The sequence below is a fragment of the Macrobrachium nipponense genome, chromosome 35 (genome assembly GCF_015104395.2).
Source record: "Macrobrachium nipponense isolate FS-2020 chromosome 35, ASM1510439v2, whole genome shotgun sequence".
Classification (NCBI taxonomy): Eukaryota; Metazoa; Arthropoda; class Malacostraca; order Decapoda; family Palaemonidae; genus Macrobrachium; species Macrobrachium nipponense.
The window spans coordinates 61,093,017-61,119,913 of record NC_061096.1 but is presented as its reverse complement, the minus strand read 5'-3'; the positions used below and the strand labels follow the sequence as shown (position 1 = coordinate 61,119,913).

The 26,897-nt window shown below is 36.7% G+C and overlaps 1 protein-coding gene across 1 annotated transcript in view; it reads right to left on the bottom strand.

The window, feature by feature from the left end:
• Window positions 1-22,763, bottom strand: part of LOC135208841 (E3 ubiquitin-protein ligase MARCHF8-like) — a 128,705-nt gene extending 105,942 nt beyond the window's left edge. The window contains exon 1 of the mRNA XM_064241408.1: window positions 22,324-22,763. Within this exon, the coding sequence (XP_064097478.1) occupies window positions 22,324-22,470 (147 nt within the window). The 5' untranslated portion in view covers window positions 22,471-22,763. The remainder of the gene's footprint in view (window positions 1-22,323) is intronic.
• Window positions 22,764-26,897: the final 4,134 nt, after the last annotated feature.

Genomic DNA, 26,897 nt, shown 5'->3' with positions numbered 1-26,897 from the left:
CAATGGAATGGAGTCCTTCGTAATCCGTAGCACTTATTTTCATCCTCTGAAACTGTACCCCTTAATCCTTCGGGAGTGTATCCTTTGTTCGCTGGAATCATGAACCTTTTCTTTTTCCTACGATGTGCCATGAGAAACAGGCAGACAGACAGAGAAGGGGGTGGGGGGGGGGGGACAGGGAGCCCTAAACCCATCTCCAACCCCTCCCTCGGCGTAAAACTATGTAAATGGAACGCACCTCGCTGGAAGAGCCAATGAAATCCTGCGACAAAATGCAATCCTATTTAAGCATGCAATAAGCCGTCCAATGCACTCGCTATCAAGCGCGACACGGAAATTAATCTGCATAAAATGTGCTTTATTATCCAGGCTGAGAGCTTCGTCTGCCGAGCGAAAGAGAAATCAAAACGGTATAAAACGAATATGGCGCTCCCCGAGTGAGGAATCTTTATTATGCCAGAGAGTTTCCTGCCGGCATAGGATAAGTATGTAGGAAGCAAATCCTTATTATGCCAAGGCTGCCCTTCCAAAGAGGGGACAATCTGGAGCGGTCGACTTTCCTCGGGAGGGTTACGTTGAGCAAAAGATCGACTTGCCATAGAAAATTTCTGACTCGAGAAACGCCTCCTACGCTCCCAGCCGCCCAACCATTACTAGCGCCATCTAGGAAGAAACTGAAAGATATCATTTGAATAGGCTACCATTCAAAGAAAATGGGATTTTTATCTCATTCTATTTCTACGTTACGGAATCTGCTAATGACTGTTGGGAAAAATAGAAGTTAGCGTGAACATTTGTACCAAGTTTGCCTGTAAAAAGACTGGGACCAACCACTCATCTTGGGATGAGTTTGACAGCCAGTGTTTTCGTGGACTTTAATTTTTTTTTTCTGCATCACAAATTACCATTCGATTATGCCGGAAGGTATTACAGTATTATTATACCATTAGACTCCTCGCCTTTTTTTTCTCTCTGGTTTTGGATGAAGGTTGTTAAGTGGGTATCATTATTTTTCTTATTATTTTATGTTATTAATTATCTTCTTTATTTTAATTTTAATTAATTTATTCATTTATTTATTGCATCTTGACATGAATCCTTTTCCAGGTTAAAAGCCAGTTTAAAGAAAAAATAATTAAAGCACTTTTCCTCGGATTTCAAAAAGTCCTATGGGTGGAATAACCTTTAGAAGATGAAATACTTCAACCTCTCCAATATTCCAGAAAATCTTTGAAAATAACTTAAGACCATTTTTTTATTATTATAATCTATGATTAATATATTTTATTTTCTTTTATTTACGTGGTGTTTCCACATTCAAGGGCAACAGAGTAGCAGCATCAGTTCGTCAGAACGAATCCAGAGTAGCAGCATCAGTTCGCCAGAACGAATCCAGAGTAGCAGCATCAGTTCGTCACGAAATTCCCGAGTACAGCATCATTCGCCCAGAACGAATCCAGAGTAGCAGCATCAGTTCGTCAGCGAATTCCAAGTAGCAGCATCAAAGTTCGCAGAACGAATCTAGCAGCAAGCATCCAGTTTCGCAGAACGAATCCAGAGTAGCAGCATCAGTTGCAGAACGAATCCAGAGTAGCAGCATCATTTCGCCACGAATCCGGTAGCAGGCATCAGTTCGCCGAACGAATCCCATAGCATTCAGCATCAGTTCGCCAGAACGAATCCAGAGTAGCAGCATCAGTTCGCCAGAACGAATCCAGAGTAGCAGCATCAGTTCGCCAGAACGAATCCAGAGTAGCAGCATCAGTTCGCCAGAACGAATCAGAGTACAGCATCACGATCAGTTCGCCAGAACGAAATCCAGAGTAGCAGCTCAGTTCGTCAGAACGAATCCTATAGGTCCAGATAAGCAGCATCAGTTCGCCAGAACGAATCCAGAGTAGCAGCATCAGTTCGCCAGAACGAATCCAGAGTAGCAGCATCAGTTCGTCAGAACGCATCCATCAGAAATTTAGCCCTGCTGTTATTTTTGAACCGTATAATCGTCCCGTATACTGTTGCCGATCATTTTCCCACGCGGTTACACGTACGCTCCGCTCCCATTTGTTAGTGCTCGCGCGCTCGACAATTAATCGACGTTATTTCAGCAAAGTCAACAATATTTTGTATATATATTCGGGCGAACGGGAGCTTCGTTTGCTTGTCACGTGACATGAAAAACAATCATACATTTTTCATGATTCACATTTTCGATGTGCGTGTGATTTTGTATATTTTTTGTTGAGTGTTGGGGAAGATGGAACGGGAGGGGAGAGGAATTATTTAAAACGAGGTGGTTCATTTTTATATGCAATAAATTCATGCTTGTATTGACGAACACGTCGCCAAGAATTTCGTAATAGATCAATATCTAAATAACAATTCTTACTTTACAATTTATGGGTATTAATGCAAACATACTCCAAACGATGGGTATTGATACATACTTCACAGATGGGTATTTATATAAGCATACTTCAAGATATGGGTATCAATACAAATACACGTCAAGATATGGGTATCAATACAAACATACTTCAAGATATGAGTATCAATATACGATACTTCAAGAATTGGGCATTAATACAAACATACTTCAAGAGATGGGCATTACAATCATACTTCAAGATATGGTTATCAATACAAACATACTTCAAATGATGGGTAGTAACACACAATTCAAAAAATGGATATTGATACGAACACAATTCGAAATATGGGTATTAACGCAAACATACTCAAGAGATGGGTATTAATACAAGCATACTCGGGAGATGGTTATCGATACAACCACACCTCAAGTCATATTGCCGTGACAATAATACCTCAGAACACGGCACCGCCCATTTTCTTTCAACCCTCACGTCATGATGTATTGTCGCGCAGTTGCATTAATTATGCAAGCAAGCAACGTTATGTCTCGTGATACCTCAAAGGTCCCCTGGTCCTATCTCTATATATACCGGATGCTCATAGTCATAGCAACAGTCAGTGTTGACTTAAGAAATCTTATCGTGCTCACACGCACTTCGCAAGATCAGTTATTGGTGTTCTATAAGTACGGAATATTATATTTCCTTGGCAGTGCTGGTAGCCTGAAGGTTGCTATGTCACTTACGTGATTTTATGGCTTTCTTAGTGATTGTTATTAATATTCAGTTACAGTTTTAACGGTGTTAGAATAAAGGTTAACATCATATATACACATATACGTATATATATATATATATATATATATATATATATATATATATATATATGATGATGTATATGTATATATATATATATATATATATATATATATATATATATATATATATATATATATATATATATATACATATATAAAGGCAATGCTACAAATGAAAATTGCATCACGTTTTATATATTTCGTGATCAAGTTATGTATGCATACATACATATGTACATATATATATATATATATATATATATATATATATATATATATATATATATATTCGGATTTCTGAAATAAGTGCAAAGTGTGGGACTACAAAAATCCCATTCCACAGTGATAAATCCCTTGGGTATTATATTTGGTATAAAAAAATAAAAAAAAATATTTGAATGGTGATAAATGGGGCATCAACAAAAATGATGCCCCAGATACTCTACTTACCAAAACCATCATGACAGCAAAGGAAAAAAAATGAATATGAGGGAGTGAATAAAGGAGCAAAAAAAGAGGGAATAAATAACAAAGTACAAATACAATAAATCAAAGGTTAACAAATGAGAAACTATCTAAGCCGAATTCATGACGCAATTATGGAAACAAAACTGCAAAGAATTCGTAGGTTCAAGACACAAGCCTCCCTCTCAACTTGTTACCAAGTTTATACGAAACAGAGAGAGAGATTTCGAAGTTGAAGCTGGACATCCGCCATCAAAACGAACAAATGAAAAAATTACCTTAGCGTCATTTGCTTGAAAAATGGCAATATAGCAATTTCCTTGCATCGGAGCGGCGTGCATCAGCAGCATCGAGTCGGGGGAAAAAAATATATGTGGCAGATCGACGACAATGAAACCAATATTGAATTCCAAGTTAATTCTCGCGACGGTCATCATACGATTTCACGGTGCGTGGAGCTCTTTAGACACAGTCAAACCGTATCGCCTAGTCTCATTAAGACTATGACTGGAACCTATTTAAAAGGAGTGATTGCTGGCACTATCAATTTTAATCGTTACAAAGACTATATAATACATGCGTTCATACATACATACATAAATACTTACAAGAACTATAGAGTTTTCAGGTAACGAGCTAGAGTCGTTTTTTTACCCGCTGAGTATCGATTGCGGGGTCTATGTTGGAGCAAGATTACTAACCACTGGGCCACTTGGAGTCTTGGACAGATATGTATATGTGTATATATATATATATAATATATATATATATATATATATATATATAATATATATATATGTATATGTAACTCGTTACACCTAAGCATTGTATTTAGCAGGTAATCAGTTGCGTGAGGTGGGTCGCAGCTAAGACAGACTAGGACACAAGTCTTGTAACATCGCAAAAAGATTTTCCAATTAATGTGGCAAATGAAAAATGGAATCTCAACTACTGTGTATTCGATTCCTTCATAATCAGTGTTCTCAGCCTATATCACGGTATAATTGATTCTATTTGTATGTGCCAAATGACATAGGCCTAGCTGACACATCAGTTACTCCTGCTGCCATCACGATAACTAGGCTACCCGCGGTGCGATACAGTACCTCATTCCACTTTAGTCATTTTCTAGATTTATTCTTCTACTGTTTAATGCTTTAATATCTACAATTTCCTTGTTTATCCGTTGTTCTTTAATCACAGTTATTACTTCATCTATATTCTATCCAATAACCTTCAGTTCTTTTATTTATATTCTACTTAATAGCCTTCACTATTCTTTTAAACACAACGGTCCTTCCGTCTTCCTCGATGTGAATTCTTGTATATTATGTATAAAAATATAAACAATTAACAATAATAACCAGTGATTTTTGCTATTCTTCAACTGAGAATAAAAAAATTCTTAGTCTCAGTGGCTTGCCAGAAACATTCAACGGACCAGAGAAAGCCAGTTATTCAGCGAGTGCTCCCAAGATCAACTTCAAGCGCCTCAGTGGCGTGGTTGGTATGGTGTTTGCGTCCCACCTCGGTGGTCGCGGGTTCGATTCTCGGCCATTCCATTGAGGAGTGAGAAACGTGTATTTCTGGTGAAAGAAGTTCACTCTCGACGTGGTTCGGAAGTCACGTAAAGCCGTTGGTCCCATTGCTGAATAACCACTGGTTCCATGCAACGTAAAAACACCATACAAACAAACAAACCAAGATCAACTTCTGCATCAGGGAAATTACGGCGTTCAACATGAGAAGGTAGACAGAAATGGAAGCAACTTATTTCTGCACATTCTGTGACCATCTTTAAAAGCTGACTATAATTAAAAAGCTAACATCACAGCATATAATTCTAAAAATGCGTATGCAGTATCAGAAAAGAAATTGCACTCACACCAGGTAATTTTACTATTCAAAAATCCGGTAGTAAGTGATTAATAGCAGAGGAAAAGGCCTGAAAATATATTGCAAGGCCAACTGCTCAGAGGAAATCAGAAAAGAAATTGCACTCACACCAGGTAATTTTACTATTCAAAAATCCGGTAGTAAGTGATTAATAGCAGAGGAAAGGCCTGAAATATATTAGCAGGCAACTGCTCAGACGGAGATCAGGAAATGTACTAAAATGAGGCAGTTTTTCAGCAACCAATCCGAGCCTTGGTAGATTTAGACTGGGTCTATATGCCCTACAGCAAAGACACTGGTTCGTAAGGTCAGGGTATGTCCTGTAATATACAGAGACTGCAGAATAACAAGTGAGATAATAATTATTTTTTAATGACTTTCATAACCTAAGTAGGATACTGGAACAAACCAGATAAAAAAAAAAAAAAAAAAAAAAGTGAGGATAGGTCTTCGTCTGAAAGTACTACAAACTGCGGTACTACACGACGGTATACGAAACAGTGTGACAAGATAAAACATTTTCCTCGAGATTTCATACACCAAGTGACATACTAAGGCACCCAAGAGGTCTCTCGCCACTCCGTAAATATCAGCAGCTGTCACAACGATTTTCCACTAACTTTTCTAACGCGCTGAGATAAGGAAAAAATCGAAGGACTTTACCTCTGCCCTGCTGCTAAGGGGCAAGGGCGCAATCTCGATTTACTTCCGTCGACAGAGAGAGAGAGAGAGAGAGAGAGAGAGAGAGAGAGAGAGAGAGAGAGAGGTCAGGAAGTACTTTCAACCGCCACCCAATCATTAGGAAACGACCAAACCAATATGATCCCTTTTATGTTGTCAGAACCATTTGAGCTCCCCACATGTATTCCGAGAAGCGGTTCCAATATTATGATAGTCCATTGTATCCGCGGGTAAATATTTGGCGTATTGAAAGCGTTCATTCATTGCACCAGACTCGCACTGGAAACTCGCCGACGATAATGGCGGTTAACGCCTATGCATAACGAATCGGTCTTTCTGATATCAAAGAGAAACCCTGAAGACCTTAATTGTCTTGATTATCGTCGACTCATTTTTGAGAGCGTCACACTGGCACTGATCAGAGGTAATCAAGTGTACAAACAGCTCTGCGGTTTTCTAATTACCACGCGACTAGGCTCATGTTTCACAATTGGAATTATGCTGATGACGATGATTGTTATTAGTCGCAAACACTGAAAAAACCGAAGCAATATTAGGAATAAACTTTGTTTTTTTTAGGCTGTAGACTTATTAAATGAGTTCAGCTTCTACCATCAAGACCATATTATAAATTATGGCTAAAATATGGAGAGGAAAAACTGTCGCACTATACTCTGTTTTTTTTTCATCTGTCCATCCGCCTGTGGTGGTCGCGCATGGTAAAACTGCGTCTCGGGCTATAAATAGTTATATGTAAGTTTTAGGTAAATATGAGGATATATTGGTGTATATTTGCAACTGAAAAGTGTTTTAATAATATACTGTATGCGAATTACACCGTTAATATTCGATATAGGATATTATTTAAAGCCCGGTACGCAGTGTTACCATGCGCAAACACCACAGGTGTATGGACAGATGGTAAAAACCAAGTATAGTTATGGCAACACATTCCCAGTACAAGTATTCACAAAAGTTATTCTGTCATTTAGGCAAAACTGCCTTTACCCCAAAAATACTAAGTGAATTACATGCTAATATTATTATTCTCATACATTACCATCATGACACCGTTAAAACGACCATGATACGTTTGAAGGCTAGAATCATCACTAATTCAAAGTGCCACCGGACAAAATATTACCAAGATACTTCTGTATCTCCCTCCGTATGAACGTAACCCAGAAAGGTAACGAAAAAATTCTCACAAACCCCAGTGCGCCTCAAATTAATGCGAAGAATGCCAGGCTACGGAACCTTTCCAAGGTTTTCTTTATCCGGTACGTAAATAACTTGTGAGACACAAAGGCAGAAGGGTGGTGTTTAGCATTAAGAAGAGTTTACGAGAGAACTGTCACAATAGAAGAAAGGGACGAAGAGCTCCCTGTCTTTCAATTAAAGGTCACTCCTTCATGGGACGTCTGTGTGTGTGTGTGTGTGTGTGTGTATGTGTGTGTGAGGGATAGGTATCTGAACCATTCACATGGGCTTAATCATTCATTAGAGACCGGGGCGGGTGAGGAATAGGTATTCGAACCGCTCACCTTCAAAATATTGGACTAAGGATCGCATTTCAGTCTCTCTCTCTCTCTCTCTCTCTCTCTCTCTCTCTCTCTCTCTCTCTCTCTCTGACTATAATTGTTAGTTTTCCTTTAACGGACGTAATTCAGAAAGAAGAGAGCTGCTACTCCTAAGGCTTTAACAAAGGAAGTTAAACAGTGTTAAACCATAAATTCAGCCAATATGAAAAATCAACTTTATATGGTTGGAGAAAAAAAAAACAAGTCTTTTCTCTCTGTCCATATGACCACAAACTTTGGAATTCTTTTCCTGCTTTCAGTGTCCCCTGAATCTTGAACAACTTCCTCTCACTCTGCCTAGATCCTGACTTTTCGTCTAACCTGTTTCCTCTAGAATTCAAGGCACAAGACTTAACAGTAGCTTGTTGTTTTGTTAACAGGTATCTATCTATAAGTGGTGACGAATACCGCTAAAATTGTAATGTCAGTTATGACGCGGAAACTATGAACAAAAATATGATTGCAAAGCTCCTTGCATAACAGAATCTAACCAGCGAGAACAGAGAGGAGTTGAATGGGGTTTTAGATTTAAAAAAAAAAAAACATTACATGAAACATTTAAACATCAGGAAATAGCAAAATACTATTTCGTAGGGCTTTTGGTATCTGTAAATATCAGGTCTTTCTACAACTGAATAAAAATAAAAGTCTTTGATTTTAAATGAAAACTTCAGCAAACTGCTACGACGTACTAATTTCCCAACAGTTGCAAAACTATCGCATCCATCACTCTGCAATATTTGCACACAAAATCATAATCAACAAAGTGGCTAGTACTGCTTCATATTCAACACGCACCTTTAAAGAAATCACAAGACCTTCGCCATAAAAGGCGTTTACGTCGCTTCGACCGTTGCAAAATTGATCATTTAAACATTAAAGTACCCGCGTTGCTGAGAAAGCCCAGGGCTCAACAAGTGCACATTGCGTGCCGAGCTCAATAAACCCGTTACGCAAGTCATGAGAACCTGAATACTTTACGAACGGCTACTTTATGAGGTTAATGGCGCTGTTACCTAAGGTTTCTTTTATCGTGAAAGAGTTATAAGCCTCTCAGCTTACAAATAATCGAACTTTAGTTAGACGTGGTGCTCATTTATCACGTATCTAGATATGGTTTTCTGATAAGAGGCTATTTTTATGTTGTAAAAAAAATGTGCATAACAAAATACATTAGGTAACTTTCTTAAAACCTCACTTTCAACCTATTTACTGGGTAAAAAACTATTTTGATTTTATATATATATTTATATATCATAGTATATATATATATTATATATATATATATATAGTATATATATTCCCATTCATGTGGCAACTCTTCGAGGAGAAAACACCTCGAAATTCATATTTTAACTGCCGAATCGTGGATGAGCCCAGGCAGAAACCTTACATCTTCCCTTGCATAACATCAGCCGAACCGAATCATACAACTACACAGACGCCTCATCAGCAGCGCGCTGAACCCCTCACACACACCATGCCATTCTCCCCTGTCCAGCAAGCACCATCACGCTCCCTGGATATTAAAGCCCTTCCTTTCCAATACCTCTTTTACTCCATCTATCCAGTGGTTTCTATTTCTCCCTTCCCTCGCCCCTTCTAAAACTTCCGAAACGGGCACTCTCAATCTGATCCCAGAATTCATTTTTGCTCATCAGCATGACATTTCTACTCATCTCCATATTCATAACTGTCAAGAAGTAGCTATAAAGAGATACAAGGATTGGGATGTCTCAAAGACTTGTTAGTCCATCCGAGGAGACATCGTGTGCTCACTTATCTCCAGAGGCAGGTTTTACTGTTCCTTCACAGTTCCTTATGGTTTTGTCTAACTTTCTTTTAAACTCTTCCACACTGTTGCTGTTTACAACTTCTGGTAATATTACAATTGCAGGCAGCTATTTAGAGATATGATTACTAGCTCACAACCTTCTCCACGTGGCTGTGACCTACCACAGTCACTTAGATAAGAAATGGAACCCCGTTTCTCTGTAAAGTAAGACGAACCTCCCAACATCTGGACTATTAACCAGGGTTCATATAATACATAAGCATAAGCAATCGGGTTGAATAAAATAGTACATTTTATTGTCCTTGGAAAAACGATTGAAGTCTGTAAGTTTTAATTCATATCGTAAGTTAGAAAGTTATGTCGAAAGCAGACTCAGGTCGAAAGTGTTACTGTTTAAATCCAGTGTATTTTGAAAAGCATAGTGTCGCAGAGATATGAGTCGACCGCCTGGTCGATCTACGAGGTAATCGGATGATGATATTTGAAAAGTATATCCAAAGTTGGTTTGAATCGAAGGCTATTAATTTTGCAGTATATGTTTCATGGAATTTTCAGATAGGTATATTTGGAAGACATGTAGATCATGCGTAAGTTCGACCTTGCAGTTTTATTAGGTGTTGTATATTTATTTGGAATACATCTCAAATAGAGGTTATGATGGAAAGTACATAATTGGATATACTTTACGTAAGTACAGTATAAGGACGCATCTACAGTGCTTATTTGAAAATGTAAGTTCACAGTGGCAGTATATTTTTGAAAATGTAAATTCATTTTTAAGGTATAGCGTATATTTGAGACCCTGGGTTCAAATATGAGATGAGTATTTGAAATATCAGCCAACTATAAATTCATATAGACGTCAGCATTTGCGGAGTGCTTTTGTTCTCCAAGTACATGTTCTCATCCAATGCAAGCATTAGAAAGAAATGTCAAGAGAGTTGTCGGAAATATGAAGTGTTGCTTAAAAAAGATTCCCAAGCGTGTATTTGAAATGTACGCGAACATACAATCAATTCGAAGGCATAAGCTTAAAATCAGGCTGAGCCCAACGTAAGTTCGAACCAAAAGCATTTCGAAAGACACGCTGCAACCGTACCTTGAAATCGAACCCATATATGATCGAGAGCTCCAAGCCTAAGTTCGATTCGTGGATATTCTTGAAAGATCGGCCGGCATGAAAGGCCAGATATGAATGGCATGAAGCCATAGGCCATCAAAGGTAACCGCGAGGCCGAACCTGATGGCGGAAAGTGTATGAATTCTGGGGTTCCTGAAACTCCCAATATGTTATTGGATATTCGCATTTATTCTCAGATACCGACAGATGCCAGCTGTTTACAGTGTCTGAGTCTGTTTCCAACAACAGAGCAACGAATTACCAAATTGGATCTCGTAACAACAGAACCCCCCACCAAGGTATGCCTACTCACAGAGTCAACAAAAATGTTTGTTTGTCCACCAGAAACACGCGCGCCTAAACAGACACTGTTTGTTCATAAGAAACGGACATGCGTCAACAGGCAATGTTTGTCCACAGGGAACGAACATACGCACATTGATGAGGCGCAAAAGAAGCGAGAACCGAAAAAAGGTATAATTGAGTAGCAGCCATTTGCGGTAATGGCGTCCCAACATACTGTCAGAAATAATAATGAATCATTTTCACCTACGCGTTGGCAAGAGGCCACTGACTGACGACGACGAGGAGCGCCTCGAGATATGTAGCAACTCCCATGAGTTTTTTTTTTTCTCTTACCGTTCTCATTTTTAGTTTTTTTCGCGAGATATAAATAACAAAGGGAGACCTGCCATAATCTATTTTACCCTCTCCCGTGTAGTACCTTTCTTGCTTCAACTGGCTTTTTACTTTCGTGCCCCTTGTTTGTTTGTTTGCATGGTGTTTTTACGTTGCATGGAATCAGTGGTTATTCAGCAGCGGGACCAACGGCTTTACGTGACTTCCGAACCTCATCGGGAGTGAACTTCCATCACCAGAATTACACATCTCTTACCCTCTCGGTGGAATGCCTGAGAATCGAACTTGCGGCCACCGAGGTGGCAGACCAAGACCATATCGATCATGCCACTGAGGCGCTTCGTGTCCTTTGTATCCATGTTCTACTTCTCGTGAATGGAACATATGCTCAGAGGTCTGGTTAAACTACTTTCATAACAATAATTATTAAAGGTATAAATAGTTAGTCCCTAAAACACTTGTGTGAGCGGCAAAGGGTAGCAATGAGACCCTAAAAACCAAGAGGTTCTCTTGAAATTTGTTGTCAAGCGACCCACAAATATACAAATATCAGCATTAGATACTAGCTAAGATACAAAAGAAATTTGATATCAATATTCGGTCTTGACTACTTTACGATACAGAGACAAATCTCACAATAACATTTTCCTGGTGATATATATATCTAATATATATATATATATATATATTATATATATATATATATATATATATATATATATATATATATATATATATATATATATATATATATATATATATATATATATAATATATATATATATATATATATATATATATATATATATATATATATATATATATATATATATATATATATATATATATAATATATATATATATATATATATATATATATATATATATATATATATATATATATATATAATATATATATATATATATATAATATATATTATATTATATAATATATATATATATATATATATATAATATATATATATATATATATATATATATATATATATATATATATATATATATATATATATATATATATATATATATAATATATATATATATATAAATATGATGGAGAAAAGCCAGCGTAGCATCGTAACATTTATTTTCCAAATTTGTGAGACTTTGGGTCTCATCATCAGGGCTGTAAAATATGCAAAATATACAAATTAAAAAAAGACTCAGTATTAATATTAATAATAATGGAACAACATAACAGTTAAATATAATAATTTAAAAAATGAACTAAAAAAATATATATAAAAATCAAAAAGTGAAGAATGCTTAAGTTAGTACCTATCTCTATGGAGTTGAAAAACTGAGTGACGTTGTCTGGTTTGGAAAGGAGGACGTCAACTATATATAGAACTGTGGAAGAAGTCTGACCATTTAATTTGGGCACAAGCTGTTTGATTGTTAACGACTCCAAAACATTGAGAGAATAGTCATTGGGCGCTTGGGTGAAAATGCTTGTGCCCCCATTAAATGGTCAGACTCCTTCCACAGTTCTATATAGTATAGCGTAGTTGACGTCCTCCTTTCCAAACCAGACAACGTCACTCAGTTTTTTAACTCCATAGAGATAAGTACTAACTTAAGCATTCTTCACTTTTTAATTTTTTTTATATATATTTTTAGTTCATTTTTTAAATTATTGTCTTTTAACTTTTATGTTGTTCCATTTTTATTAATATTAATACTGATTCTTTTTTAATTTGTATATGTTGTATATTTTACAGCCCTGATGATGAGACCCAAAGTCTCGAAAATTTGGAAAATAAATGTTATGATGCTACGCTGGCTTTTCTCCATCCTATTTATATTAAATCTACGGCGTTCCAGATGCCCCAACCTTCCTGCATATATATATATATATATATATATATATATATATATATATTATATATATATATATACTTATACATATACATATGTGTATGTGTGTGAGCTTTGTCTCTTTATCGTAAAGTAATCAAGACAGAATATTTTTAATATAGTATTTTGTCAATTAAAAATCACATACAAATATAAAACACATTTTGTATTTTAACTGACAAATTTTGAATCGTTTTTCTTAGTGAAATAATGACAAATCTCAAGTACCTTTATAAAGTTATAACAAGAGTTCACTGGCTGACCGTTAGACAGTGTTCGGGAACAAAGATGACAACCAATCACGAAGGTTATAAGGATAATAGGTGAAAAATCAAAGATCATTAATCAGCATTTACTCTTAACTGAAATGTGTGCATATGAATATGCATCAATGTATGTTATATTGGAAACGCCATCCAATTTTCGCCTGCATATCTTAAGAAGGTTGTGTTGTTGTTTTTGACTGACCTGGCCTTTTGCCAGCACGGACTCTTGATCATAGAGCAGCCCGTCATATAAGAAGATTCTACACACCCTATTATGTCCCTGGTAAGACGAGGCACCGGAAGTTGGCACACACTAAATCAAACCAGGTTTAATCCTTAAAATTATCATTCACTATATTCCTATTCTTTAGTTTGTCCAATCTTTTTTCTCTTAAACCTTGTGATTGCACACAATAACTTTATAAACGTATACAGACGGGTGCTCACTTCTATCCACGTACGCTAAAGCGCAAACAGCAACTTATTACTGGACACGTACAGGTACACACCTACAACCATTGACTTTTGTACAGTAGAGGCCAAGAAAAATAAATACCCATAAAATTAACTTGGCCTTCATGAAAAAAAAAATAAGAACAGTGAAAAATAAGTTTGCATTCATACAAGAAATAAGCAGACTGTTAATGGACGCTCTTCCTTTGTTTGTTAGCGCTGCCTGTGAAACTGGGTCACAAACAAGTGTGCGTATGTGCGCATGCGCGCGCGTACAGTCATCTGATATACAAGGATGGCTCCCTTGGATCTATCGTTTAAAAAACGGGGCTCCATATAACATACATATATATATATATAGTATATACTATATATATATATGATGATATATAAAATACGTTATATATATTATATATATAATATAGATATATCTATATATATATAGTATATAATTATCTATGATATATATATATATAATATATATATATATATATAATAATATATATATATATAATATATTTATATATATATATATATATAATATTATAATGAGAATACTGAAATGCCTTGAGAGCCATTCCTAAAGTCCATAAAGTATAATATATATATATATATATATATATATATATATATATATATATATAATACGTATATATATTTATGAAATGTGCCTTGCGAGAGCCATTCCTAAAAGTACCATAAAGTAATATATATATATATATATATATATTATTGAAATGTGCCTTGCGGGAGCCATTCCTAAAAGTACCATAAAGCATAAAGTGGAAGAACGAGAATATTTCATTTAACGGTTTTGAAACCTAAAAAACAAGCAACAAAACGAAGAAAACTTTTGGGCTCTCTCTCTCTCTCTCTCTCTCTAACTTCGGGGGAAAACTCTTGACTTCTTCGGGAGGGTCTGGCCGGGCCATCAGCGTGCTCCTGACGGTAAACAAATCGAGCTGGTTTTATGGTTGCCAAAGACAGAAAGAAATTGAGTCGGCTTTCGTAAACTTATGGAGGACCCACTCGATCTTCCTTTAATCCGTTCTGTAAACAAAGTCGAAGGGTCTAGACGCCAGCGGCGGCAGCATCGTTCTCTTTTCGACCAAGATTCCAGAAGCATCTTGATCTACTCATCTCGCGTCGAATACGATGCGTTATCCAAGGTCTAGAATGTTTCATTCTGCATCGTTAAAAATAATAATAATGATAATGATAAAAATAAATGGATGAATAAACTAATAGTGATGAAAAATAAATAAATAAACTAATAATAATAATAATAATAATAATAATAATAATAATAATAATAATAATAATAATATAATATTAAACTATAATCCCTGAAAAGGAATCTGGAAAAACTAGAGGCTGAAGTAGCTCCAGGACTCATGCAGAAGAGTGTGATCCTAGAAACGGCGCACATAGTAAGAAAAGTGATGGACTCCTAAGGAGGCAGGATGCAACCCGGAACCCCACACTATAAATACCACCCAGACGAATTAGAGGATTGTGATAGAGCAAAAAAAAAATACTACTAATAATAATAACAATGATAAATACATAAATTAATTAACTAATTAAAAACGCATGCTTTAGTGTGAGACGCCTTCTTGCATCGGAAGATTCCATTGTGCATCATCCATAAAATCATAAAAGCACTTGCACCTAAAGATTTTTCCATTGCTAGTCCAGTTAACCAAAATAGATAGTTCTAACACAGTCTAGCACAGTTTCTAGCCACTTGATAAAATAGCTCAGTAAAGGTGACCAGCAAGTTTTTCATCAAGGTTGGTGTATCATATCGAACAAAATCTGTACCGTTCGACGCATGAAAATAGGTGTACACAACCTCCAAGAGGGAAAAGCGTACTACAAAAAAATATTATTCGTAATATTACTGCTATCTACTTAAAGTAATATATATATATATATATATATATATATATATATATATATATATATATATATATATATATATATATAGCATAATGTATAAAGCATTTACAATTCTATATATGAGTCACGTTCCTTCTAACAATTTTTTACCGTGTAGGAAACTGAAATTGTAAAATCGACCACGCCCTCATCTGTTTATTTTTCAAGAAGCAGGTTTGGAATAATGCCACTTTCCCTTCATTTTAGCGACCCGTTTTTCCGACTGCCTTCTATTTGGCCACGTATGCCGAGGCCTTCAGTTATCTTTTTATTTTCATTTTCATCTGCAATTAACTACACTTTTCATTTTGATTTTCTCCGGTCGCTTATAAACAAATCTTCGGTGGGAGCTTCGTTAGCAAACTGACGACCTTCGGCTTCTTTATGAATGCTTCGAGCAGTTTGAACACTAACAATAAGAATATGGTTTTTTTTTTTTCTTTGGCTTTAATTTCAATCATTGTTTTGGCAGAGTTTTACTTTAGCTGTGCCACGTAACCTGGCTGAAACTCATCCCATTTTTTAATCGGGTGAATGAGCGCATGAAATGCTCATATAAATCTTATTTCCTTTTCTCTCAAGATCCTCAAGTAGGACGTGCGTCAATCTACGGACAGATACGCCATTATTCGCTCTATGTATATCATGTAAGAAACGAACGGTTAATACTCGATTCAGTTTTTGAAATTTGTTTAATTTCTCGCTAAATAATTTGCATAGAAGGAGACCTACACGAGCTAGTTATCTTAAATACACCCCGAGGCCCGATGGGCGAATAGCTTCTGGATCAGGCTCCTTTAAGTTGATACCGAAGCTCTTTTCAGCAAGTGTGTAAAGATATGTTCACTTATTCCCTTCTGTAACTCACCACAGTTGAATAATCACTAGGTACATAGCTCACTGTCCAGAGCAACACAGCCTCCGGTGGTTTCAAAGGAACATAATTAGGTAACATTAACCTGTTGGGTGATCAAATACACACACACACACACACACACACACACACACACACACACACATATATATATATATAATATATATATATATATATATATATATATATATATATGTATATATATATATATTAATATATATATATATGTGTGTGTGTGTGTGTGTGTGTGTGTGTGTGTGGTGTGTGTGTGTAAACTGCTTGGCAATCTTGGGAGTTTACACGCGAAGACCAAACAGAAAGCAGGAACACAATGTTAGCAACAAGAAACCCCGGTGAAACAATGGCTATTTGAAAGCTCAAGGTTCGCAAAGTGGTACACAAGAACCCAGTAACTAACAACCACATTCTGCATCAAAACTATACTCTGTTTTTTTCCATCTGTCCATCCGCCTGTGGTGCTTGCACATGGTAACACTGCGTCCCGGGCTTTAAATAATATCCTATTTCGAATGTTAACGGTGTAATTCGCATACAGAAATTATTAAAACACTTTTCAGTTGCAAATGTACACCCAGATATCCTTCTATTTACTTAAAACTTACACATAACGTAACTATTTAAAGCCCGGGACGCAGTGTTACCTTGCGAAAACACCACAGGCGGATGGACAGATGAAAAAAAAACAGAATATAGTTCCCATGAGTCACGAATTAATGCAATCTCGACAACCAGGAGGTGACGGACAGAGTATTACACAGACGCAGCAAATATTGTGAACAACGAGTTGATGGTCCCTTGCAGTGGCGGATTTAAGGGGGCCCCACCTGATCCCGTGCTCCCCCCACCCCCCAACATGGATATGAATAATAGAACATTCTTCTCTTTCTTTCAGACCTTATTGTCCAATTCCTCGTAGGTCCCAGCGCTTGGCTTTTAGCCTCAATTCTGTCATCCAATCCAATCCAACTAGGACTCCCTACTATTTAACTTTTCTAAAGGGTTCTTAACTCGACAAGTCTTTCCCCCCCACCCCCTTCCCAGTAACCGCAAAAGTTTCCCCTTCAACAGGAAAATTACTCGTTTACGAACTGTTCGCATGAGATAGTCCGTGTTGGCTAAATTGAATTTCATCTAACTTGGACAACAACGGAGGTAGTAAGTGGCGCAACTTTGACAGCTCCCTTCGGAAATTCCAGGGGGTTTGGATCCTAATGTACAGTACCATAAGGCAGGGAAGTGCTGGAACAAAGTTTCGGATCAGCTCTTAAGAGGGAAATGTTCATAAATAGAGAATGGGCCTCCGTCACAGGATAGCCAGTTTTTTTAAATGACTGCTAAACTGAATTGGCTGTAAGCATTAATGCCTATAGGCATTGCAACCATGCAAAGTGATAAAAGCGCCCTGCCCCAAAGCAGTGGAGTACCCTGGGGCATACTGTGGACCTTAAGTTTGACGAATTGTTTCTCAATGGACGAACCTCATATTTTCAAGGCTTTGTTAGACTCGTTGAGCGACCAACAAGCTTTCTGTGTAGATATAAAACTGCCGGTAATGTAGACGTTTACCTCGAATTCATCATTGATTCAGTAGTTAAAGGATAATGTAAAAGCGAATATTGATTGTTTTCTCTTCCTCTAGTCATGATTTAGTGAAGTGCAAGTGTACCTATGGCTAAATCCAGCATTACTGTTCTTGACGTGCACGCAACATGGTCCCCAGGATCGATTAGGTCTTATTTCCCCCTCTTCCAAACTAAAGTCCATAAAATAGAAGCCTTTAATGTACACTCCTAGACAAAATCAATAGAGAACGGTATGTACCGTGGGCTTTAAAAGACCCCCCTTCAGGTAGAACCGCCTCTTGCAAAGTCAAATAAATCACAAGTTAAAGTGTGGCCTCAACTCTTTTATGCCGAGACTAATGGAGCCCTCAAAGGTGTAGTGGACTAAATGAAAAAAGGTCTTAAAAAGAGAGACTTGAATATTGCACACCGGAGACAGCTGCAATACAGTGAACCTCAACATCGCATTACAATTCATCCTCACGTATTATAATCTCCTGATAATGCTTCAGACACCTCATGGCCTATAGTCGTCACACTTGGCTCACCTGCCAGAGGGCAGGTTTGAATCCAAGGGAAGGCAGAACAATTTACACAGGTCTATGAGAATCTAGTGCCTCCTTTAACCTAGGAAGTGAATTAGATACATGATACGTAGCATGAGAAGATACATTGCGCCCAACGAGAGGGAAGTCATGGAACTAGCAACCGCATTCCAAAGGACTTTCCAAAAAAAAAAAAAAAAAAAAAAAAAAAATGGGGCAGTGCGCTTTAGAACCAGCCACTCTAAGGACACAAGCCATATGGACTGTGTGTGTGTATATATATGTATATATATATATATATATATATATATTATATATATATATATATATATATATATATATATACATATATATAATATGTAATTGTATATATATATATATACATATATATATATATATATATATATATATATGATATATCTATATATATATATATAATATATAATAATATTATATAATATAACATATTAATATTAATATATAAAATATAATATATATAATTTTAATTTTAATTATATTATTATATTATATATATGGGTGTGTGTATATGATGAAAAATTCTTGCTTGAGAAGTTTATTTTTTGGATTCGACCTTAACCTACATTCATAAGTCATATTTCTACAGTTTTTTTAACTTCCCTTTTGAGGAGAAACCCTATGTTTTGCTCTCTTTACAGATGCAAGTGTATGAACACCTTGGGGAAAAAAAAAGATTCTGAGGAGCTCTAGGACTTGAAGATCTCCAACTCAAAGGTCTGCCTGAAGTACCAGTACTTAACAATAAGAAGAAAAAAGCGGACTACGAGCGAGAGTAACCTAAACAGCCATTGAACAACTGAACAGCTGTACAAGTCTCAGATTTCCCTTGATATGAGAGCTATTAAAAGTATATTTATTACTCTGGCAAGTAAGTGTCCTTGGCAGCGCTGAGGCCACCATTTTAAAGATACACAAGGTTTCGGAGTGATAATTTAACACGCAGACCACGAAAAATTCATTTAAAAGTGAATGAATTATGCATATCTAGAAAGTGTGTTAGGCGTAATATATTTGGAAATTCTTATTAACTTACACGCATTCATACGGAACACATAAAAAGCCATTGGATTTCAGGGCAAGTTCCACGTAAAAAAAAAATGCTGAAAAACAAACAAAATCAAACGCAGATAACAATCACAAATATTAAAAAAAAAACACTTATATATCCATATATTTGCATCACAAACTTCTGGAAAGAAGCGATCAGAAAGCAGAATTTAGTGGGTGACGGAAAACATTATGGGACTATAAAACAGCGGAACGCCACTCTCATAACACGTGACCTCACGCTTTGTACGAAAGAAAAGATTTCCTGATTCACGATAAAAGTATATTAAAGAAATAAATACGACAGACATTTCCTGAATTACCAGTGGAAAATCTTGTTCCTTTGTTTCACGCAAAATCTCTTTTTCTTCTTAATAAAAGTTCAAAAGTTTTTCAAATAGGAAAAATAAACGGGGCCAACGACTTAAAACCAATCTTACGTTGGACACATTATATATATATATATATATATTATATATATATATATATATATATATAGTGTCCAACGTATATATATATATATATATATATATATATATATATATATATATATATATATATATATTATATGGCTTGAAAATAAAGCCGAAACCGGTCAGGACCTACACCCTCTCTTATTTTTCACCTGTGGATATGTGTGATAAATGAATCACGTGCTAAAGTGATTATAACATCATATATATATATATATATATATATATATATATATATATATATATATATATATATATATATATATATATATATATATATATATATATATATATATATATATATATATTATATATATATATATATATATATATATATATATATGTATATATATACTATATACTATATATATATATATATATATATATATATATATGTGTGTGTGTGTATATATATATAAGTACATTAAGCCGCTCCCTCTAACAGGGGGTGGCTCCATACTAAAACACAACGGGACAGTCACTGCCACGATAACTTCCTTAGACTTAAACTTCTCGAACACTTCCACAAGTGACACTTATCAGGAGTACAAAAAACACAAAGCACATTCACCTCTACTTGACCCCGCGCCTCTTTCACAAGTTTCATCAACAGCCTTTCCAAGTCTGATTCGTCTTTGAATTAGACCGAGATCTTAACCGAGACGTAGAGAACGACACACTGTAAACAAACATCGCCATACGGGACTCGGCAGAATCCTAGCTGCCATATGGTTTGACGAGGAAACACTTCTTCGTTCAGACTTCTTTTTTTCTTTCCTACCCCTCTTTGTCTCATATGCGAAATTAGTTAATAAGGTACTTTTTACCTATGAACTACAGGAGTGCAGGACAAACACTGTAGTATTCGTTATACATAAGAACTATAGCTAGGTATCACTGGATTTGTAATCCGAGTTTCTTTTCCTCGTCCAGCAAATAATAGTAATATCATCTTGAATTATCATTTTACTCAATTTTAACTGGATATGAAATGAATGTTGCTTATCGTTACAGTGAAATCGCACAATAAGCTATGCTGTAAACTGTTAGTTTTTTTCCCGAAGCATTTCCATCGTATATTGATTAAAGGGACAGAGAAAGATAGCAAATTTATACGAATATCTTCAAGTCTTTTTTTTGAATAATGGAAAAATCATACGACAGAGACATAATTACGTGACAAACGGTTGCATGAAAGCCTTACTTGGCAGAAATGGGGAAAAAACTATACGGCCATAAAACTGCCAGGGTCTAATTCAAGTCACGAGCAGAAGCAGAAACGAGAAGAGAAAGAATGAAAGAAAGGAGAGAGGAAAATGTAGAAGAGCAGGTGCCGGGTTATCATAATGGTTTGACCCGTGACGAGGGATCGATATTAATCCTAGATCGGGAAGGGTTCTCTCGTTCCTAGGGGCGTGGTCAGCCCTGCTACGTATAATGAGGATGTTTGGAGACTCTGTGACCCGAGAGGTGAAGAAGGGTCCAGCTGTTAACGGATAAGGACGTTTATTTCGTTTCTCCCCTAAATTCGCCAGCTTCATGCGTAGTAGTGCGTATGTAACTCCATTCGATAAGGGGAGTGGAGTAGTCATTGTGACGCGGATGTCCCTTTCTTGATGTCATCTCTGCCAGCCATAACAACTAAAGGAATGCTTTATTATTTTTTCCCCCCGTTTCTCTCGTACCCTGGCTCATCATGCATCGCTCATTGAGGCATTCATATAATTCACAGCATCCGAGACCCAAGTCGGCCGTGACTCTTGGGAGGAGGAGGAGGGGGGACTTATGACTTGATCCGAGCCATTGAGAGGGTGGGTAGGTGGATGGGTGGGTGGGTGTTTGTGCGTGCATGCGTTCTCACCTGAGTATGGACGGGCGGTAGAGGTGCTGCTGAGGGCGAGCGCTTGGTATGATCGGTTGCCGAGACACGAACCCCGAGCTCCGACAGTGTCATGCTGTGGTGGGTCCTCCTCCTACCACACCCATGCACCGTCTTCGTCTTCCCCATACACAACAAACATAGTGCTGGTGATGTCTTGAGATTCTCTCTCTTTCTCGGGCTTTCTTTCTATATATCTCTCTCTCGCGCGACCCGACCCCCTCTATTGCACTGCGGGCTGCCAGCCAACCCGGGAGCTTCCTCTCCAATTCCCCCACAACTACAAAACTACCACCGCGACTACCTCCTACAACAAACACCTACTACACCGTCTCCAGCGACTGGAGGACGAGCTACTGCTGCAGCGCCGCCCCGACCACCACATACCGCGGTACAGACTACACTGAGAGTGATATAGGGAGGGAGGTGGAGCAGGAGGAGGAGGAGGAGGAGGAGGAGGAGGAAGGCTACTCTTCCTTCCTCACTTCGTCTTCTCCCTCCCTCCCTCCCTCCCCTCGCCGCTCTTCTCTTTATTGATCACGGGAAAGGCAGGCAGCAGGCAGACCCCCACAACAAGGGCCCTCCTCAGGGGGCCAGCCCCCTCACCAGAGAGCCACCGCCTCTCTCTCTCTCTCTCTCTCTTTTCTCTGCTGGGGGCATAGCGCGCCCTCTTTCTCTCTTCAATCCTCAGTGTGTGACAGGCCGGAGCCTTCTCTTTGCCACTTATCAAAACCTACTCCTCCTCCGTGGGACATCCTCCGTGGGACATCAGTGTTCTCCGAGGGACTTGGTCGTCTCAGCGTTCACCCCTTCCCTAATTCAGACGACAATTTAATAATAATAATAATAATAATAATAATAATAATAATAATAATAATAATAATAATATGATCTGTTGAAAATAATGGCAGTTTTCAACGAATTAATCTTATATAGGGTCTTTTCAATTATTCTAAACATTCGTTTCCTGACTCAACTAGGTTGTTTGAGTAGAATTCAAATATTCATATTTGTCATAATTAGGATATTTTATCAAGAATATTTTATATATATATATATATATATATATATATACTTTTGACAGATATCCTAATCATGACAAATATGAACTTTGGAATTCTACTCAACAGCCTAGCTGAGTCAGAAAAACGAATGATCAGAAGAATTTAAAAAGACCTCGTATAAGGTTAATTCGTTGAAAACTGCCATTATTTTCAACAGGACATGTACATCAAAGAATGTCTGCTCCCTGCAAGTAACAATAATAATAATAATAATAATAATAATATAATAATAATGGCAAAGTAATCCACAATAATATGTCTATTTGATCTTGTTATTTAAAATACAAAGCAGAAAGCTTTCGGTGACCTGCACGGTCCTCCTTGTCAATCTGAATATTACTGTGGATTTACTTTTCCATTTTATTTTATTAACTCATGCGATTATGAGGTTTCTTTGAATAATAATAATAATAATAATAATAATAATAATAATAATAATAATAATAATAATAATAATAATAATAATAATAATTTTCACAAGGACTTTTTATTTATAAAATTTCCATTCGCTCACGAACATCACTTCCAGAATCACAGATCAAAACTATGATAACCCTGACTCCCTTTCGTTTCCTGTTGGCGGCGTACTGAACGTGTCCGGTAAGAAAAATCGTCGAAAAATATTTTCCGTTTCTCAGTGTGTAGTACTACACACGGACGGCGCTGCCGTCGCTGACGGATTATATTTTTCTCTGATCAGATCTTATTTCCTAATATGTGATTCACGTCAACTAGTTAAAATAAATCCCTCTCTTCTATAAAAAAAATAAAATTATAAAAGAGCTAAATAAAAGCGTATAAAAAAAGTGTTAGTCTTTTCAAAATTTAAGATCATAAATATAATGTTGTTATTATTATTATTGTTATTATTAGTTATTGTTATTGTTATTGTTATTATTGTTATTGTTATTGTTAATGAAAACATTAAATTCATGATTTTAAATTTTGAAAAGACTAACGCTTTCTTATACGCTTTTATCCAATACTTTAAAGATACCGAGAGTGCGTTATTGTCAAACAGACCTCAATAACGGCACAGCTATGTTGATGAAATTTTTTATTTTTATTTTTACTTAACGAAAAGGAGGTTTATCGAACTAAAATGCCCTATTCCATGCGTGTTAACAACCACACGTAAATAACTCGCACGTGCATGCAATTTGTGTCTTGCAGAAACGCCTAAGGAAACCTTGAATGTCCCATTGTGTCGGCCTGATTGTCAATTCTGTCCCCAGAACGGAACTTATTAAGATTACCTTATAGATTTGTGCGTTAATAAAGAGATAATTACGTACTAATCACCTGTCAAATGACATATTTCCCATTTCTTCACATTATATGCTATTCAAGCGCCGTGTTAAAACGGATAGATATCGATTGAACGATTGAGCTCCGTTATAACCCTGAGCGAGATTAGGAAACTTCGTAGATTAAAAATAAATAGAGGTCTGAGGGCTTCGCTCCATACCTCTCCTTTAAGATTTGATCTCGTGTTTGCCGAGGGTAAAGGAACCTTTAAAAATTTTACCAGCTGTTCGACTAACGCCCCGAGCGTACTAAGTGGCAGCTAATGACGCTAAAACACACACACATGCACACGCGCAGGCGCGCATATAATTGCCCTTAATGTGTTGACCTTTAATATTCATACGCAAACCAACACAGGCCTAAGATACACCCGCAAAGCAGAGTTTTGAAAATGAATTGGATTGGTAAAAAGTTTATCCACATAAAATGATAGTGATTAGCTTAATTCAGATATCAGTATATAGCCGTTATATATATAATATAAATAATATATATATAGTATATACGTACATACATATACGTATATGTATGTATAGCATAAATATATAGCTTCTACAAATATATACATATATACACACACGCATATATATATATATATATATATATATATATATATATATATATATATATATATATATATATATATATTATATATATATATATATATATATATAGCCAATACCACAGGCAAATGCAGGCAGAAGATCAGTACCGAGCGCTTTCTTCAGTTTATTCGATGCCTGAATAAACTGGAGGAAGCACTTGGTACTACTCACCTTCTCTCTGCCTGTCATTTTCCTGCGGCATTCGCTTATATATATAATGAAGTCACGTGCATCAACTGTGATTTCTTTAGCAAACACGCACACACTATACCGTTTCTTATATCTCATCGAATATCTTTGTGTGCTTTGTGTGTTTTATGCCAGTGGTCATTTGATCATAAATATGTAGTTTGCCTCAGTTTGCAATATATATATATATATATATATATATATATATATATATATATATATATATATATATTGCATTAATTTATCCACGTGGGAGCGGGCAGGAGTGTCCTAACAGCAACAACTAGGCTAGCCTGTGCTTTGCTACTACTTCCAGGCTACTTGAAAATCCTACTGTACCTGTGGCTAGTCTTGAAAATGTACGTTTCGTTACAAGAAAGATGTATTAAGCATAAAACAACAACAAACACTATTAAAACTTCAGCAAGCAAAATGCATTATTCAAGAACTTCGTGACAGCAGCTGTCCAGCCTACCAAAACTACATATATATTTATTTTGTTTGTTTGTATGGTGTTTTTTACGTTGCATGGAACCAGTGGTTATTCAGCAACGGGACCAACGGCTTTACGGGAATTCCGAACCACGTCGAGAGTGAACTTCTATCACCAGAAATATGCATCTCTAACACCTCAATGGAATGCCCCAGAATCGAACTCACGGCCACCAAGATGGCAGGCCAACATCATACCGATCACGCCACTGAGGCAAAATACATATTTATGATCAAATGACCACTGGCATAAAACACGCAAAGCATCCAAAGATATTCAATGAGAAATAAGAAACCGTATAGTGAAGTTTGTGTATATAGAAGTGTAGCAAAAAATCAATTCACAAGGACCAGATTACCAGTAATTTGGAACAATAGTGCAACATATGTTTGTTTATTTGTATGGTGTTTTTACGTTGCATGGAACCAGTGGTTATTCAGCAATGGGACCAACGGCTTTACGTGACTTCCGAACCACGTCGAGAGTGAACTTCTACCACAGAAATACACATCTCTGACGCCCCAATTGAATACCCGAGAATCGAACTCGCGGAGGCACCGAGGAGGCACGCCAACACCATACCGATCACGTCACTGAGGCGCAGTGAAGACATGGGTGCCACTGGCTTTGTGAAAAGGCTCATAAAACCATTCAGGTCAGGGGTCCACGACATTTCAATGAGCGGTCCTCTCTATTGTGGTGGTACATTTCAGTTGTACCCCAAACCGTTTAGGAAGATGTTAAAGCTGGCCATCTCCAGAACTATATATTTAGGGAGATGTTACCGCTGGTCATCTCCAGAACTATATATTTAGGGAGATGTTACGCTGGTCATCTCCAGATAAATATATTAGGGAGAAATAGGGAGATGTTAACCTGCTGGTCATCTCCTGAACT